This window comes from Salvelinus namaycush, chromosome 20 (assembly GCF_016432855.1).
Source record: "Salvelinus namaycush isolate Seneca chromosome 20, SaNama_1.0, whole genome shotgun sequence".
Lineage (NCBI taxonomy): Eukaryota > Metazoa > Chordata > Actinopteri > Salmoniformes > Salmonidae > Salvelinus > Salvelinus namaycush.
This window is the reverse complement of record NC_052326.1, coordinates 11035850-11050095: the sequence shown is the minus strand read 5'-3', so window position 1 is coordinate 11050095 and position 14246 is coordinate 11035850. Positions and strand designations below refer to the sequence as shown.

The 14246-nt window shown below is 42.0% G+C and overlaps 1 protein-coding gene across 1 annotated transcript; it reads left to right on the top strand.

Moving 5' to 3' along the window:
* Nucleotides 1-1057: 1057 nt before the first annotated feature.
* LOC120065028 (monocarboxylate transporter 1-like) lies at nucleotides 1058-13639 on the top strand. The gene is made up of 5 exons (XM_039015680.1): nucleotides 1058-1344; nucleotides 5207-5475; nucleotides 10494-10637; nucleotides 12018-12803; nucleotides 12951-13639. Exons 2-5 carry the CDS (start codon nucleotides 5259-5261, stop codon nucleotides 13208-13210), a joined length of 1407 nt encoding a protein of 468 aa, XP_038871608.1. The 5' UTR covers nucleotides 1058-1344; nucleotides 5207-5258; the 3' UTR covers nucleotides 13211-13639.
* The last annotated feature ends 607 nt before the right edge of the window (nucleotides 13640-14246 follow it).

Genomic DNA, 14246 nt, shown 5'->3' with positions numbered 1-14246 from the left:
CACGCCCCTATCCACATCGACAGGACCGCAGTGGAGAAGGTGGAAAGCTTCAGGTTCCTCAGCGTACACATCACTGACAATCTGAATTGTTCCACCCACACAGTATGTGTGGTGAAGAAGGCGCTACAGCGCCTCTTCAACCTCAGGAGCCTGAAAAAAATTGTCTTGGCCCCTAAGACCCTCAGACACTTTTACAGATGCACATTTGAGAGCATCCTGTCGGGCTGTATGACCGCCTGGTACGGCCAACTGCACCGCCCACAACCGCAGGGCTCTTCAGAGTGTGGTACGGTATGCCCAATGCATCACCGGGGGCACACTGCCTGCCCTCCAGGACACCTACAGCACCCTATGTCACAGGAAGGCAAAAAGATCATCAAGGAGCTCAGCCACCCTAGCTACGGCCTGTTCGCCCCTCTATCATCCAGAAGGCGAGGTCAGTACAGATGCATCAAAGCTGGGACTGAGAGACTGAAAAACAGCTTCTATCTTAAGGCCATCAGACTGTTAAAGCGCCATCACTAGCCGGCTACCACCCGGCTACTCAACACTGCACCTTAGAGGCTGCTGCCCTATATAGATAGACGTGGAATCACTGACCACTAATGATGTTTACATACTGCTTTACTCATCTCATATGTATATACTGTATTCTATTCTACTGTATTTAGTTCATGCCTATCCGACATTGATCCTCCTAATATTTATATATTTCTTAATTCCATTCTTATACTTTTAGATGTGTGTGTGTTGTTGTGAATTGTTAGAAACTGTTGCACTGTTGGAGCTAGGAACACAAGCATTTTGCTACAACTGCAATAACATCTGTTTAAATATATGTATGTGACCAATACATTTAATTTGATTTTTAAGCCCAGACTTTAGTGTGTATCCCACTGTTTGATGTCTCCTGTAGGGTCAGTACTGCAGTTGGTGTGGGCTGGAGTGGAGACACATGACAAGGAGGAGGGGAAAACATTTCAGGGGCATGGCTCTAATCTTCAAACAACCAATAAGAGGCTGGCTGGACTGACCTCACCCGTTAGCACTCTAGTGCCTTGGCCGGCCCAGCTGTTTGATCTGGCCACTGAATGAACTAAACTTTTGTCCACTTCACTTCCACTTCACAGGCTAGCCCTTATGCTGACTCTGAAGTATTAATTATAGTTTGGGACTGTCTCTCAGACTTTCTGGACCAGACTTCTGCAGAGGTCTCTGCTTCTTCCACAGATCCACTTAGGATATAGTATAGTATGCAGTCTGTCCTGCGCTGAAGTGCCTCAGTGAGAGCTCCCCATCTCAGCCTGCAGAGCTCATCTGGATTTAGAAAGAGCTGCTGGCAAGGTAAGATGCAACCCATACATCCATCTGCATTAGCTCTGAGATGTCGATTTGTAGACGTGGGAAAAGAAAGGGGCATCTCACTTATTCGTTTGATGTGACACATACAGTATGTCAGGTTGTTATGTGAGTGACGGGGGAGAAAAAAAAAACATGGCAATTTCTTTCATTGTTCATGCCCTGAAAAGCATTGACAGATGGCCATGATCATGATGGCTCACTTTGGGGTCATTATGGTATTGAGGAGGATGTTTGAGGCATGGCTGCAATGGAAATCAATGGGGATCACCTACTACAAAACCATAGGCCAGGACCTGAACTCTCCAACTCATTCCTAACAAGCCTTCTACACCTAAATTCCACTGCTTATATCGTAGGCTTTAGAAGAGCATATTGGTCCAACAACCCAACTTTTGTCCTGACCTGATCCACATTAGTTTCTGTTAGTCACACATCCATTTGGGGGGCCATGTTCGCTTAAAGTCCTGGGGCTTCTGATCACCGGGCTTGTGCGCCTCTATGAAGCGACAAGATGTCTGCTAGGGATTGAACCTTGTATAAGATAAGACATAGACCTTGTTGTGGCACAGCTAATATCCTCTAGCGCCGAGCACATGTGCCGCTGGCACATTTGAAGCAGCATATTCCATCTCAAGTGGCACTGTCAGGCCTCCCACTTTGGCTGCTTATCACAGAACTTTAGCCAATGAGGGGGCCATTCTCCATTCCCCCTGTTCCCCTGACTCATATTTCATCCTCCATGCATGCTGGCTGCACATGGTAAACCTAGAAAGCAGGATCAAATTGAGTTTTCAACTCCAGAGTCTGCAAAGTTTTCAGTCTTCTTGAGTGGAGGAAATTGCCACCCTTGTTTATTTCATTATTTATAACCTTGATGTGTTTATAAATCGTAAATATACATTATTGTCTTTGTCCTGATTTTCTCCTCCATTCATCAATTGAAACAGAATATCATTACACAATGTTGTCCGTGTGGGACTCGACGAACTCCCTGACCCCATGCACAGAATGTACAAAGTGTACACGGCGTGTGTGCCCTGTGCTCTAGCACAAACATGTAAGGATTGAGAAGAGACTGCCTGTTGAAAGTGTAAAGACTATTTTCAGACAGAGACATATATTTTTTGCTGACCTTTGTTCCCAGGGCAGGAAGTGACGGCTGTAAGAGGACACCCCGTACATTGCATGCTCACACCTATTTATTAACAGTGCAGTCCACTCCTGATAAGTGCACTTTGGATATGTGCAAACCCCTGTGCAATATCACTGCATGGCCTGGTTTAGTTGAAGTTAATAGGAAACACCGTCTTCTTTTTCCTTTCTCTCTCTACAGCCGCTAACAAAGGAACATTGTAAACCAGCATGGCACGGTGAATGACTTTAAGAGACTCCAATGGCAGCCTTTTCAGTTGAATGCATTCAGTTGTACAACTGACTAGGTCTCCCCCTTAAAATCCCATGCTGCAAATTGTAATAAAACAGACAGTTCTTTGATTGATATTATCAACGACCGCTCTCCTTTTTGTTTACCTGGAAATTCCTGTTACACTGTGCAACATGCAAGATGTTGTAGCCAATATTAATGGGTTTTCTGTATAACACATAGTCCATCCTGAAAAAGGTTTGTGTTCAAACGAGAAACTCAGAGGCTGTCATACATAAGCCCACTGTAGGTCATTGACTCATTACATCACCTTTGCATCAAAGCTCTGTCTGGACAGTGTTAGGAAGAAATAATGGGCTTTAGAAAAAAAAACACCCCACTTTCCTCCAGACTTCAGTATTTAATCAATGCAATCATAACACCCCAGCTCAACTCTCAGCTTGTCGTCACAATTTCTCAAAACTCTGGAAAGATACAGTACATGCTGAGGCACCACTGTACAATACACAAACTGCTAATCCTATATTGTTTTCACCACCACAGAGGGCCATCACTTTGTTTAGATCAAGAGTCCTATCCACAGAACATGCAGAAGCTCTAAATCATTACCCTCTTTATGAAAGCATAGCCCTTAGATTTGGAGGAAGCTAAATATAACATATATTCATGGTTTGATCAATTTGTACTGTGGATGGGCTCCCCAGTGTAAACAATACAATAAGCCATGTGACTCTGGAGATGGGCCTGTAATCATCAGCTCAGAATTGAGGAGCCGTGGGAGTATAATGGACGGCTGGAATTACAGAAGGTGTAAAAAGCAGCTCCAGAAATGGCACCCACACAGTCAATATTGGGCTTTTTAGGATGCATCTTTGTGGCAAATCAAATTCATCTATTTACTTGTGAAATACGGAGGATGAAGTCATGGATTCTGCGTTTCATACACTGCTAAGAAATAATCATGCAAATGGCCTAAAGTTGGAACTATTTAAAGGGGCAATCAGCAGTTAAACCAATAACAAAGCGAACTCCCTAAAACCCTGTTTTGGTAAGAAGCTGAAGGGAGTGGCTGGAGAAATGTAACCTCTATCAAATTCATAGACGGAACTATGGATGCAAAGGACTGACCATCCATGATTTCAAAATGATCGTTTTAACCATGTTTTGAGGCTTCTTACCAAAATGTAAACAAACAGGCAGTGGAGCCTGTTCATTTAGATTGACTTTGTTTACAAACGTTGGAGTAAAACAAGCTTATATTTTGGGCTCTGAGGAGGTACGACAGTTGAACTAAGCTCATGAAGCGTTTGTACGTTAATAAGCAACTGCTGATTGCCCGTTTAAGTCAACATTTACATGATCAAGCCATTGATGTTAACAGGACATTTTTATGCATGCCTTACCCCTCTCGCTGTTTGATATTTAGTTCTTGTTGCAACATTAACATTAATTAACATTAATTCACTGAAGCAAATTACCATGACACACCTGTGATATCTACCAAACATAGCTGCGGGAAGTAGGGGTGCTGACGGTGCTGCAGGACCCCCTGAAAAATCTGAATAAAAAATATATACTTTTTGGAAGAAAAAAAATTGTTCCCAAAAGTAGTGCACTGGGCCTAAAAAATCATCTCCACTTTGGCAAAAAAAAAGGTTGTTGTATAATTAAGAACAGTATCCTGCGGGATTCAATAGTTGGAATTGTAAGAGTTGTTACAATACAGTAATTGAGACATCAAGTGGTTTGTAATGCTGTGATGTGAGGATGTGGCTCAGTTGGTAGAGCATTCTGCTTGCAATGCTATGGTTGTGGGTTCAATTCCCATGGGGGACCAGTACAAAAAAGTATGAACATGTAAGCACTCACTATGGTAAGCTGCTCTGAATAAAAGCATCTATGGAAAATAAATGAATACACAATTTCAGTTAGACCAAGCAAGAATTGTTTATATTCCACAAGTATTATCAGATTAACTGTTTTGTACAGATAATTATCAGACTCACGTTACAAATGCTAGTAAACACTCAAATACATGTAGTTTTTTTTTATCACAAAAGTAGTGGACTGGGCATTTACTAGTCCTGAATTAGTGGACCTATATAGATGTCATCAGCACGGGCCAAAAGAAATTGACATGTTTTTTACTTTTCTATTATTTCTCTATTTTCTTTCTCTCTGCATTGTTGAGAAGGGCCCGTAAGTAAGCATTTCACCTTTAGTCTACACCTGTTCTTTCCGAAGCATGTGACAAATGAAATTATATTTTAATTGATCTGACCTTAACAGTAAAGAAAAAGCCTTCCTTGAACATACATATTTACTTTTGTGATTAATGTTCATGTTCACTTCGTGAAACATTGTTAAACATAGTTTGATTCATAAAAAAAAAACATACAGTTCTAGCTTTGTTTAAATGATGATATGTTTCTGAAAACTTTATTTGTCTTTCTCCAACAGGTGCCCATTGCTGTGTAGGGTCCTGTGCAGAGGAGCTTGGTGAGCAGCAGCCATGCCGCCTACAACCGGAGGACCCCAGGGGTACACCCCTCCAGAGGGGGGCTGGGGCTGGGCGGTGGTGGTGGGAGCCTTCATCTCCATCGGCTTCTCCTTTGCCTTTCCCAAGTCCATCACCGTCTTCTTCAAGGAGATCGAGGTGATATTCAACTGCTCCAGCAGCCAGGTGTCCTGGATCTCCTCCATCATGCTGGCGGTCATGTACGCTGGAGGTGAGCTGGAAGATGGAATAGTACACCACTCCCAGAAATGTACATGTTAAAAACGTTTTCCGATAAACAGTAATAACACAATAACATATTTTTTCACACAAATTAAATTCTAACATGTTCAAAGTGCACTCCAACCATCTTTGCTTTCACAAACGCCTGAAAAGCAAGAATGGAGTGTATTTTCTGTTCCTAAATACATTACAAATTTTACATGCCATGGAACATATTAGAATTGCAAACGGAATGTGTTAATTTCCCAGTAGGGAGAGCTAGTGTGATGAGATAGTGTGTAGCAGAAGTGAGCTGTAAGATGCACAGCCAGAGTGAGTAGTGGAGCATTGTGTAACAGACCTGTGTTCAAAGGGTATTTGCTTTCTTTCCAATGCATTGAGCTTTTGATTGAGCCTTGGCAGGGAACGGACCAAGCGACCATTTAATTGGTTCCATTGCACCAGGCAAACTCAATCAAGCACAGCTAAAATATTTTATAGGAAACCAACGCTACTTCAACCCAGACCTGTTGTTGGCAGCGTGTAACCGCTGCCTAAGAGCACATTAGCTACATTGATATTGTCACCAGTAATAACAGCTGCTGAACACCTCTATAGTGTCCTACTAAAGCTTGGTAATCCCATGAAGGGAATGGTGAAGATCCCTTTTAAAGTGCTACTGACACTTTTTAGCTACTGTAGATCATTAAGCACGTGTCCCAAATCGTGTCGCACCATGTCCTCCTACAGCTCTCAAGATGACGTTTGAGACTTTTGAAACTTCAACTTGGCTTTCTTTTAGATGTTTCATTTGATGCAAAAAAAAATGTGAATGATAGATACGAGAACAGCTTAGAAAATGTCTACCGTCATCCTTCATGCTCTGACTGCTCCTTTTGACATGAATGGATCTGGAAGCCTATGTTAGGCCTCCGTATTCTCGGTATACCTTTCAGTGCGAATGCGATTGAAGAATACACTCTACCTTTTGCTCAGTGGACCGTTCATGCACCTTCTTTTCTTCAGTCACACAGAGCTCCTATAGTTTCCCACCCATTGACTATGTGGAGTGAGGTCACTGGGCACCACATCAAGATGAAGTGTATTGTCCAAAACGAGACGGCGAGGCCTGAATCAAACCACTGTCTTTGAAATTAAACGAAATGGGAATGCTTTTACTCTTCAGAAGCATCGTCTTTAACAGTGCAACGGTATCTGTCTCCTGAGTCTCTGTGGATGTGGTTCCTCTCTTTCCAGTGTGCTTGTTACTGCTCTGATCACGTCAATGTTGTCCCAGGTGACATCTGAGGCTGAGGAGATGAAATGGCCAACATGAAAGTCAGGCAGACCAATGTGAGTGTGTCGGTTGGTCTGGCTTCCTGTACCAGCCGGGACTGGGGTGAATCAAATGCTGGGTGATGTTAAACAGGTCTGCCCAGTGAACCGGTGATACACCTCTTTTCATCTGCATGACATTCAACACACACACACAGAACAGTAATCAGAGGGACTCTCCTTCTCATGCTCCTTGTCCCTCAAGACGAGGTCTGGCGTCAGACAACAAAGCGTTGTCGGCATTGTCTGTTTTCTCTCCAGGAGGGGAGATGAACGTAATAAACTGGCGCGGTGTTGTCTCATAAAAGTTACTAAACATTGTTATTAACTGCACAAATTGCCAGCGTTTTCAGCCGGCTTAGTAGTAGTGCCTGTTTACAATAATGTGTAAGAAAAAAAACTGTACGAGTAATTACCAAAACACTGAACTCATGAGAGGATTAGTGCCGGTATGTTTCACGTGTAGTAGCACAAACTATATACACAGTATAGTAAGTCAAGCTTCAGCAATAGCAGCACTTTATGAATTCTTGAATGATTTCGGAACCATATTCCTAATTTAGTATATAAGCGACCGGCATCATGTGTGTAAGTTTAGTCCACTCAGACGGATAAGCAGTCATTAACCTACTGAAGTACAAAGCTGCCGTGGCTGCCCCCCACCAGATCAGTGAATCACTGCTATTTATTGTTCAGCAGTACATTCCTTCAAAAGATAACACCTAGCTCAGGCACACATTCAGGAGCTGCATGGGTGAAAGCCAGGTCACCGGGTCATGCAGTAAGATTGTCTCAGATGGTTCCCAGTAGATTCCAGTTCTCCCTCTCTGAGCTCTGACTAGGTTGCCTGTTAGCTAGGTTCTGGACACATCACTGCCTGTGCATGATGGACACATCACTGCCTGTGCATGATGGACACATCACTGCCTGTGCATGATGAGGAACACATTACTGTGTGGGCTTACCTCTAACCCCTCTACAGGACCAGAATACACAGGCCCTGTCAGACTCAGACCCTAATGACGTCTCCGACCCAGTCCTGGCAAGCCTTAAAATGGGGGTGATGGCCAACGGTACACAGCACACAATATGTGTTCTTCTAGATTGTAGTTCAATGAGTCATTGGAATCAATTGTCTTTAGAATTACCTTTTTTTACTGTTGTCTTGAAGTACTTTAACAGTAACCTGCCTAGACTCCCAAAGACCAAGCAGCAGCACAGTGGCAATCCATACATGTAACATTGTTGATAGGTAGGCGTTCTCGTGCAACAGAAAATGGCTTGTGTTGCTTGCCCTATTTAACTGTAAGTTGCCATAACAATGTATTGAATAGTATTTGTGTGTCATCCATGAATGCTATGAAAAAAATCATGTTATGGAAAATCAATACAGTCACTGAATAATGGGACGTAGTCCTCTTGTCCCCTTACCTATCCTTCTCATAATGTCTTACATTGTCAGGTTTGGTAATAAGCTACCTCCTCAGACTTCCCCCCCCCCTCACCAGCTCATCTTTGTAAAGGTAGGGGACAGGCTCTTTGTTGGAGTTTAGCCTCGCCTGCATTAGAATCTAAGAAGCCTTTGTCGTGTTCCGAGCTGGGAAATGAGTCTGGACAACCTCTAAATAAAAACTGTCACATTCTATTTAGGTTCCTTCAGTGGTGCCGAGATTTGGCAGGGAGGCTGAAGCATCTTCCACGTCGATCTTCGCTCCCATTTAGGCCCTGTTGTTGTAAGCCAGACAGAGGGTGGGCATGCAGACAGAGAGTAGGCATATGTTCACATAGTGTAGTGAGCTAGCTGTGGTTAGGCTCAGTTTATAATCCGTAGTTACCTTGAATTTGGTGTTGCTAAAACCTCAGATTCAGCCACACCTTAAAGGAATGAGTATGTTGCAGTCCAAGACAATAACAAAATGATGATATCCTGAACAGCCTCCGATGTTTCCAGTAGGGAAGATAATAGGGCATGTACTGTAGGAGTAGACTGTGGGGTGAACCTGAGGCCATCATTGATTAGAAAAATGTGGAGTATGTTTATCAAGTCACATCATTTGACAATAAACTGTATATTCAGATATCGGTGGTACAATGGGTGGGACAAAGGTAATTTCCCTTTCAGTGTATTGTTCCCATCTTTCAAAATGAAGGGATAGTATTTACTATCACATGGGACTTATGGTAGGATACCCATAGGGAATGAGTCTGCCTAAAGGAGTCACCATGCTTCAGTGCGGCTGGTGGCTAGCTGATGTCGGCTAGGCGAACCGAAAAGTGTGCTCGCATATCCCCTTAAAAGACCTTTGCTTGAAAAAAATGAAGAAATCGGCAAGAGTACTGTTTGTCCATTTTGAGACGCGATAGGCAGTCCTCAAAATAGTCACAATTAATCAAAGATAACTCAAGAAATCTGTCATACATTTTTACGTTTTTTTGCCAAGGAGATCTTAGTTGCGCATTTTTTTTCATTTTTACATCTATTTTTGCATTTTTACATCTAATTAAGATGTAGGTAGAGCATAGCTCTTGCAACATCATGGTTGTTGGTTTGATTCCCACTTGGGAACAGTACGAAAAAGTACAATAAATGTATGCACTCATTAGTACTACTGTAAGTCGCTCTGGATAAGAGCGTCTGCTAAATGACTAACATGATGTTTGATGCAGTATTTTTCATGAAAACTAGTTGTCTCTCGTTGAATGACAACAAAGACTTTATTGAAGAACCCCTAATGTTGACCAGTCACCGATGAAGGGGTGTAGACTTTGGCTCCCGAACTTCGACTGGCCTTTAGAAAAACAATTGTGTTCCCGAACAGCCAACAAAACCCTTACCAAAGTCCAAAACGAACGAAAACATCACCAAATGTCATCATAATATATGCACAAACTGTTTTGGCTGGGAAGCATGCGGACGCATTAAGTGTAGCCTACTCTACTGTTTTTATGTTGTGCTAAGTATGCTGCTTGGAGACAGTGGACATAAAATGCAATGTACTTTATGGTTTCAGTCCTAATTGTATCCTGTGTCCAAGTACTTTCTTTTTCTAAACAAAACCTCTCTCTTACACACACACACATCATCCTGCACACACGCTATCACCCACAGAGCAGAATGAAGCAGGATTTTACAGTAGCCTTGTCTTGAAGTGATCTTTAGAGACTTCTTCTTTTGTCATTGCACATATGTTAGGAATACACAAACCGTAGCGACACCTCATCATTTCATTGTGATTGTCTTGTTTTGTGTGAGATTGCATTGCGAACAGTTGCTAGACCAGAGAAATTGCTGCAGTGCTGCAGTGAGAGAAATCATTGCACAAGTTGTGTTGATTCTCTGGCTGCACCGGTGTTTCTCAGAACTGTGGCTTTGGGGAACTCTAGTGGTCAAATATAACATCTCTCTCAAGTTCTCTGGCTTTTCTTATTATACACTATTTCCCTTTTTCACGTTTTGAATAAAGATAGGAATCTTCCCTATGAACATATTTAAAACCATGTTAATAAAGAGAAAGGGATTCAAAATGTGATTCTGCCATCCTATAAAGGTTGTCAAAATTTGATTTCAATAGTCATAATGGTATAGTCAGTTTTGCTTGGGCATAGTTGCCTAATGTGACTTTTCTCAACACGTGAACCATCTTGACTGTTTTGTATTGCATTTGTCATTTGTGACGTGTGTGTTTGTCTCAGGTCCTATCAGCAGTATTCTGGTTAATAAGTATGGGAGTCGTCCAGTCATGATGTGTGGAGGATTTCTGTCTGGGTGTGGACTGATTTCTGCCTCCTTCTGCAACTCAGTGGAAGGACTGTACTTCTGTGTGGGAGTGGTCGGAGGTCAGTGATCTAAAGTAACTAAGAAAAATACTTTGAAGGACTACTTAGGTAGATTTGTGGGGTATCTGTACTTTACTATTTAGATTTTTGACAACTACATTCCTAAAGACAATATGTACTTTTTACTCCCATACATTTTCCCTCACACCCAAAAATACTTGCTCAGGCAGGACAACAATATGGTCCAATTCACACAATTATCAATATAACGCGTTGTCATCCCTACTGCTTCTGATCTGGCGGACTCACTAAACATAAATACTTTTTTATGTCTGAGTGTTGGAGTGTGCCACTGGCTGTCCGTAAATAAAAGAAAGAAAAAAGAAAGAAAAAATTGTGCGGTCTAGTTTGCGTAATATAAGGAACTTGATGTATAAGCATTTCCTTTTACGTTTTACTTTTATGACAATTCAGTACTTTTTCCACCACCGTACTTAAGTACATTTAAAACCAGATATTTGAGTCTTTTACTCAAGTTGTGTTTTGCTGGGTGACTTTTACGTGAGTAATTTTCTAACCTCTACAGGATCGGTCCCCCCCCCCCCATCCCCACGGGACGGTTGAGCTAATGTGATTAGCATGAGATTGAAACAAAACAAAAAAATCCCAGGACATAGACATATTTGATATTGGCAGAAAGCTTAAATTCTAGATACATCTAACTGCACTGTCCAATTTACAGTAGCTATTACAGTGAAAGAATACTATGCTATTGCTTGAGGAGAGTGCAAAATTATGAACTTCAAAATGCATGAATAAACCAATTAGGCACATTTGGGTGGTCTTGATACAACATTTTGAACAGATATTCAAAGGTTCATTGGATCAGTCTAAAGCGTTGCAGATACACTGCTGCCATCTAGTGCCCAAAGTCTAAATTGCGCCTGGCCTGGAATAATACATTATGGCCTTTCTCTTTCATTTCAAAGATGATGGTACAAAAAATACAAAGAAACTCATGTTTTTTTCTTTGTATTATCTTTTACCAGATCTAATGTGTTATATTCTCCTACATTAATTTCACATTTCCACAAACTTCAATGTGTTTTCTTTCAAATGATATCAAGAATATGCATGTCCTGAGCTACAGGCAGTTAGATTTGGGCATGTCATTTTAGGTGAAAATTGAAAAAAGGGTCAGATCCGAGGTTAGGTTATCTTTACTTTTACTTAAGTATGAGTACTGTTTCAACGTTTGTCAGAGGTAGGCCTCTTTCATTTATGATCACAATTCGTTTTTTCTGTTAAGGACCTTTATCGCCCTCTAGGGAACTCTTTAGGAACTCTATCACCACTCTAGTATCCTGTGTCTAGACTAAAACCAATGGGAATTCACGAAACATAAATATTTTTTGAACTGTTATAAATTTATTTCAACAGGCTTGGGACTGGCATTCAATCTGAACCCAGCCCTTACTATGATTGGGAAGTACTTCTACCATAAGCGGCCCATCGCCAATGGAATCGCCATGGCAGGTAGCCCGGTGTTCCTGTCCACCCTGGCCCCTCTCAACAGTTGGCTCTTTGACCAGTTTGGCTGGAGGGGCAGCTTCCTGATCCTGGGAGGCCTGCTGTTCAACTGCTGCGTGGCTGGCTCTCTCATGAGACCCATCGAACCAAAACCACAGTCTTCCTTGAAAAGTGAAGATGTTGCCAAAGAAAGTATGACGTGTGGGCAGAAGTGCAACAGTTTTATTGACCTCTCGCTGTTCAAACACCGGGGCTTCGTGCTCTACCTCATGGGTAACGTCATCATGTTCTTTGGCCTCTTCTCCCCACTGGTGTTCCTTAGTAACTTCGCCAAGAGCAGGGACATCCCCAAAGAGAAAGCAGCCTTCCTGCTGTCTGTCCTGGCCTTTGTGGACATGGTGGCACGACCCTCCATGGGCATTGTGGCCAATACCAAGTGGATACGACCCAGGGTGCAGTACTTCTTTGCCTGCTCTGTGCTGTTGAATGGCGTGTGCCACGTCCTGGCGCCCATCTCCGTGGACTACACAGGCTTTGTTATCTACGCCATCTTCTTTGGCTTTGCCTTCGGCTGGCTGAGTGCGGTACTGTTTGAGACACTCATGGACCTGGTGGGAACCCAGCGCTTCTCCAGTGCAGTGGGACTGGTCACCATCGTGGAGTGTGGGCCTGTCTTGTTAGGACCCCCTTTGCTAGGTGAGTATGTGCACACGTATTTGTAGTTTTGTTACGCACCTTGTTTCTATATAAAGACACACAATCATCTAACTGGTTTATTTTTATGAAAAGTAAAGACTATTAACTTATGATACAATTTAGAATGAATCTTTTGTTTTTCCACAGGTAAATTCAAAGACATTTACAATGACTACCAATACACCTACCAGAGCTGTGGGGTGATCCTTATTATTGCCAGTGTGTTCCTGTTTGTGGGGATGGGTATCAACTACCGGTTGTTGCACAAAGAGAAAAAGGAGGAGGAAAGGAAGGCTAATCTGGAGGAAAAAGAAGAAGAGTCCAACAAGGACAATGCTGCCAAAGAAGCCAGCAACAACAGGTTGAGAGCATTTGATGAGGCAAAAACTGCAGAAGACACAGTCTAACTCTCATTACCATGTGAATGTGTGAATTTGATGTCATCGCAATACAGTCAATTAGATAATGTAGACTTCAAATTCATTCAGTTCAAGTCCTTGCCATATAGCAGATTTCATGTAAAGATAATTCTCAGCCCCATTTCCGCTTCTGTCATTGAATAATGTATTTTTCGTATAATATGACTGGAGCAAGATACACTTATGTATGATATAGGCATGCAATCTCTACTGAAATGTACTGCCGCCAGATGGTCCATTTTCTGCATAAGTGTTGTGATATATTTTTGAATATTATTACATACAGGTCATTTGTTTATACTGTGTTTGGAATTTCATAAATGCACTTTATATAGCTGCAATTTATTATTCTGTGAAAAAATGGAATGGCTATAGAACTTTTAGAAGCTTTAATAAATCACTATAATATTTTGTTCACACTGTCATGTCAGGTTTCTTTCTCTCTGAAAGCATTTCTAAAAACCTGGTCTTAATTAAAGTAACACTGTTAGTGAGTTACATGAATAATCAGGTGTAGTCTCTTGATATGACATGTATTCACAATGTTATTCAATAGAACTTAACAGCAATTACTCCTGCTTTAACAAATGATTTCTACACTTCATGACCAAAAGTATTTGGACACCTGCTCGTCGAACATCTCATTCCAAAATCATGGGCATTAATATGAAGTTGGTTCCCCCCTTTGCTGCCATAACAGCCTGCACTATTATGGGAAGGCTTTGCACTAGATGTTGGAACATTGCTGTGGGAACTTGCTTCCATTCAGCCACAAGAGCATTAGTGAGGTTGGACACTACTGTTGGGTGATTAAGCCTGACTCGCAGTTAGGCATTCCAATTCATCCCAAAGGTGTTCGATGAGGTTGAGGTCAGGGCTCTGTGCAGGTCAGTCAAGTTCTTCCACACCGATCTGGACAAAATATTTCTGTATGGACCTTGCTTTGTGCACTGGGGCATTGTCATGCTGAAACAGGAAAAGGCCTTCCCCAAACTGTTGCCACAAAGTTAGAAGCACAGAATCG

Coding starts and splice junctions, on each gene's coding strand:
- LOC120065028 (XM_039015680.1), top strand. CDS start 5,259: ATGCCGCCTACAACCGGAGGACCCCAGGGGTACACCCCTCCAGAGGGG. Junction 10,638..12,017: donor CTGTGTGGGAGTGGTCGGAG/GTCAGTGATCTA, acceptor TTATTTCAACAG/GCTTGGGACTGGCATTCAAT. Junction 12,804..12,950: donor GTTAGGACCCCCTTTGCTAG/GTGAGTATGTGC, acceptor GTTTTTCCACAG/GTAAATTCAAAGACATTTAC.